The sequence below is a fragment of the Arachis duranensis genome, chromosome 5, assembly GCF_000817695.3.
Source record: "Arachis duranensis cultivar V14167 chromosome 5, aradu.V14167.gnm2.J7QH, whole genome shotgun sequence".
Classification (NCBI taxonomy): Eukaryota; Viridiplantae; Streptophyta; class Magnoliopsida; order Fabales; family Fabaceae; genus Arachis; species Arachis duranensis.
Window position 1 is genome coordinate 96,246,459 of NC_029776.3, and position 4,947 is coordinate 96,251,405.

General features: G+C 34.9%; 1 protein-coding gene across 1 annotated transcript; it reads right to left on the reverse strand.

The window, feature by feature from the left end:
* Positions 1 to 513: 513 nt before the first annotated feature.
* Positions 514 to 4,538, reverse strand: LOC107490570 (glutamate decarboxylase). The gene is made up of 6 exons (XM_016111341.3): positions 4,209 to 4,538; positions 3,744 to 3,948; positions 2,819 to 3,019; positions 2,167 to 2,635; positions 1,692 to 1,744; positions 514 to 1,225 (listed from the first exon to the last, which is right to left on the reverse strand). Exons 1-6 carry the CDS (start codon positions 4,301 to 4,303, stop codon positions 746 to 748), a joined length of 1,503 nt encoding a protein of 500 aa, XP_015966827.1. The 5' UTR covers positions 4,304 to 4,538; the 3' UTR covers positions 514 to 745.
* Between the last annotated feature and the right edge of the window lie 409 nt (positions 4,539 to 4,947).

Genomic DNA, 4,947 nt, shown 5'->3' on the forward strand with positions numbered 1-4,947 from the left:
TTATTGTTAAATAAAAATATAATTAATTTAAGAATAAGTGAATTTATAACTAAATTTAAAATAAATTAGGAAGAAGAAAATTATTTGATAGAAGATATGTATATATATTATAATTTGCGTTAATATTAACGAAAGTTATCATACCCTAGTGGTTGTAAACAGTGTTACATTTTGAAGAGGGGAGGGGTTCAAATTCTGTTATTTAATTTACCGTATTCACATCTCAAATACATTTTTGATTTTACGAAATTTGTACTAAGTCTGACGATTTTACGATTTAAATCTTGTTAAGATTTTACGTTTTACGTTTTTTATTTACTTTTTCAATTTCACGTAAAATCTCGATTTTCTCTACCTTGGTACCACGTATGTGGTAAGTTAATGTTAAGAGGCTTGCTACACATACAAGTCTTTTTGACTTACAAGTTTTACAAGTTGCTACACATTAGAGTCTTTTAATGCGTTATTTAGTTTCCAAATACACAAGCCTCAGCCACGAAAGCTTCACAAATATTTAATAAGCAAATGTTCTACCTCAATTCTTTATGGGAAAAACAATAGTCATTAGGATCCATCATGCACTGGCATTGCTTATTGCTTTATAGAACTACACATATATACATACCGAAGGGGGACAACCTCGTAGCAACATGCACACACATACATAATGTTCTGGTAAAAGCAAATATGCAAAAACAACTCATCACACAAAGGCACCCCAAAAGTCAGAGATTTCATGAGATGCCTAACATGCTCCAACTCTTTTACCATCCACAAGCCTCTTCCAATACAAGGCAATCTCTTTCTGAGTCTCTAATGCACTCTTCTTAGCCTTCTCACTTGTCTCATTATTAGCAACAGCTACCACATGTGCCTTTTTTGTTGATAGAGGGCTTGGAAGTGTGTCCAAGAGATCCACAACTTTCACTATGTCGGACACGAGTCTCTCCGCCAATCCCCGGCTGAAATCCTCCCTGATCACCACCCGGAGGACTGCAATGTGCTGCGCGTCTGGCGGCATTGTGTAGGCCGGAACTATCCAGCCAAATTTTCTCAGATGGTCTGACACCTCAAACACTGTGTGTTGGCTGCTGTCTTTCAAAGAGAAGGCAACAAGCGGCACGCCAACATCCTTGGAGATGATGTTGAACCGGCCTGTTCTCTCGATTCCCTCCCTCAGAATTCTTGCATTCTCCCTGCAGTTCTCCATGATATTTTTGTAGCCCTTTTGTTTTACAAAAGCAAGAAAAACAACCATGTGTATTTAAGTAAGACAGATATTGCACAATGAAGCAGATATGTAAAGAAATAGGGCTAATATGTGGGAAGTTCTGTCTAGTATGTTGATTATGTGATTCTCTATGTAGTTATGATTTTTAAACTTTGGTTTAGTGGTTGAATGGTGGCAACTGTTCAATGAATTTTTAAAGTAGTCAATTATTTTCCTATTATATTTTGCCTTTAACCTTGCCCTTTTATCATATTCATACAAATTGGAAGCTAAATCTCTTCAAATACTTAAGCAATATTAATAAGTTGGTTCCATTTAAAACAATTTACGTAACCACAGGGAAACTTATGAGTAATCTTAAACCTTTCATGTAGTATCCTCTCTATCTGGATTAACCTAAAATACAAGGAATTATCATGCTTATAATTAAAATTCAGAATAAACACAATACTATAATTACCTCTGTGCCAAGCCGTATAAATTGGTAATATTGAGCAATAATTTGACTAGAGCCTGCCGAAAGAAAATGAAGAACAAACAAAAGCAGGGTTGTGTTGTTAAAAAAGATCATTGCTACAGAAAGAAAGGACACCATTCAATGAGACATAGCTTCACATTCTAGGTGGGGACAAGATTGTTTCAGCTCACTTCAAATTTGATGGATTCTAGTCTCTAGACAAACATATGCAGAGAGATACTGAAAACAACTCTTGGATTTTGATAGCTCCTCGAGCTGAACGCTTAAAAGGGTGACTATTATATGAAGACGTTAGTCGAGAACTGTTAAATATATTGACATATTTAATTAAACTGTTTAACATAAACACGTATTCACATCTTAGCTATTATCTTTGTGAAGATATTTTCATATGAACAGCCAACTACTTAAAGATAAAAAGATAGCAATTGCAAAAATTTGGCAACTCATCCATTACCTTTGGAGAAATTGAGGGTAAATGTTGGCTGATCCGATCCGAGATAGTTTATGTGAAAAACAAGTTCCTCTGGCAAGTCATCTTTACTCCTCCAAACAACCCAACCGACACCGGGATAGACAAGACCATACTTATGACCACTAACATTGATGCTCTTCACTAATGGTAAGCGAAAATCCCACTCAAGACAAGGGTAGAGAAATGGGGCAATGAACCCTCCGCTGGCAGCATCAACATGAATCGGGGTATTCCATCCTGTCTCCTTATTCTTTTTAGTAAGAAGCTCATTAAGAAGTTTCACATCCTCAAACTCACCGGTCAGAGTCGACCCCAAAATCGCCGCCACACAGATGGTGTTCTCATCAACCATTTCAACTGCTTTCACAGGGTCCATCACATAGTATCCTTCTGTGAGTTTCACTTCCTTAAGCTCAACCTCGAAATACCGTGCAAACTTCTCCCAACAAACCTGTGTAGCATATTTCAAAGAGTATTAGATGTCAATATCTAAAGGGACAAAGCTTCCAAAACCTGCCACAAATCAATTAAATCACTTCCTTTCTACCACATCTCAAAATTAATTCACAGACTATGTATCTCCTATCCGATGATACGAGCATGCAACGAAGACTAAATAGAAGTTGAGATTGACCTGCACATTAGCGCCGGTAACTATGTTAGGCTTATCATAAGGTTTGCCTTCTGCTTTTCTCTTTGCCTGCCATTTCCTTTTAAAAGCTAGACCTGCCAACATTATTGCCTCTGATGATCCGACAGTTCCGACACCGACTGCAGCCTCATCATCACCGATAGGAGCATGGTATAGGTGTGCTATCATATTAACGCACCTATTCTGCACAGTTGAACAAATTATACTTGTCAATGTCTCATGTTTAAATTGTAACTACCAGCTAATAAATTATTTACATATATAATATTACAGCTTTCAATAGTTCAATGTTACTACTTCACATAAGATTCAGAATTCAGTGGCTATTTCAGTTATAGCAATTCACTCCATTTTCTGACCAGAAAACACGAGATCTAGAAAGTTGCCAACAGAAACACCAAATTTTGAGGGCAAACATCATAAAAACCAAACTCTATCTATCATATGTAAGCTACTTTTTTATTCTAGTCTATGCTTTGACATAAAAAAAAAATAAAAATAAAAACAAATCCCCCTTTCTCCAACACCTGTTACTGATAGATCTATTGTCCAACCATCGAAATCTCAGCCATAAATTAGAAAAACTTAAGGGTTTAAATAAGGTTATGATCCATGAAAAATTTAGCAATTTTATGGTAAACTAAACCTATGGTTCCTAATGATTCAAAGATAAGTAACCATATCCAAATTTATTTAATTTTGGATGACAGAAGGGACTGATTTCACTTCTGAATACTTTTTTTAAAACCACCAAAAGAAAAAGTCTGTAAGGCCAAAAACCCTATTTAAGCCTTGAATCAAACAATCTTGTTCATGATTGAAGAGATCACACATGACCCCCAATTAGTTTTTTATGATCAAGTGAAGTGAGAAATAAATAAAGAAGGAAAGAAAGAAACAGAGAAACCTGGAGCTCAGTGGTGACAGGATACTCATCCATGTCAACATAGTTCTTGTTAAGCGAAGCCATGATGAGCTTATCACACTCAGGCTCCATCCAAGTGGTCACAAAAGATGCCAAGTTAAGCCTTGGTGTTCCATCCAACATCAACTCATCGTTTATGATCTGATATGCTGCATCCTTTGGTATACACTTCTCTGGCATCTTGAACCTTCACCAAATTACTTTAATATTGATCATTTGTGAAATTAAGATTATTAGAAATTATTAGAAGGCCTATAAGCAATCCTAAAAAAAATTATTGCTTGAGAAGCGTTCTAGAGATTATGCCATTCATGTGCTTGTGGAGAAGTGATATCATGACAAAGATTATATAAAACTAAGCGTATGAGTGTTGAATTTGGTGAAGAAATGAGTGTGAAGTTGTGACTACTGCAAAAATAAAAGGGAGATATTAAGATATATATAGACCTGGGAATAGGGTCACGAACATATCTGGAAGCAAAAGTAGAGTGCAAGCTTTGTGTTTGTTCTTCAGGATCTGTGACAGCGGAGGTGATCACCATTTTGTGCTGTTTTCTTTGTGAACCAACAAAGAAGAAGAAAAAGAAGAAGACAAAAACACTGAAGTGTGAAGTCCTAAGAAAGCGAGAGTAAGGGTGTATTAAAGTGTAGAATGACAGGTAACGAGAGGAAGAGTTAGAGATGAATGGATAAAGAAATGGAAAGAAAAGTGGTTGGTAATGTGTGCATGAAGAATCAGGTTGAGGGATCTCTCAACTCGCAACACGTAGACATGTGATTTGTCACTTCTGGGAACTTTCAGTTTTCGTTCGATTAACCTTAAATCTATGGGAATAATTGTGTATATTAACTATATATAATTGAATTTGTTCATATAAGGATATTGTATAAGCTATAAGCTAAGACTTTATTATTATTTATTATTTTTACTATTTTTATTATTTTTATTACTATAATATTTGAAAATCTAACATTTATTATTTTTATTATATGATATAATTAAAAATATTAAACTTATTTTATTTTAATTATATTAAAATTAACATAATTTTTACTAAAATAAATAATTTCCATAAAATCCCTGTGGTTGTGGAACTATATTTCTGTGGAAATGGAAATGAACAGAAAAGAATTATTTTCATCCCTTCTTAGATACCACCATATAGAGAGAATAAAGTTTATGCTA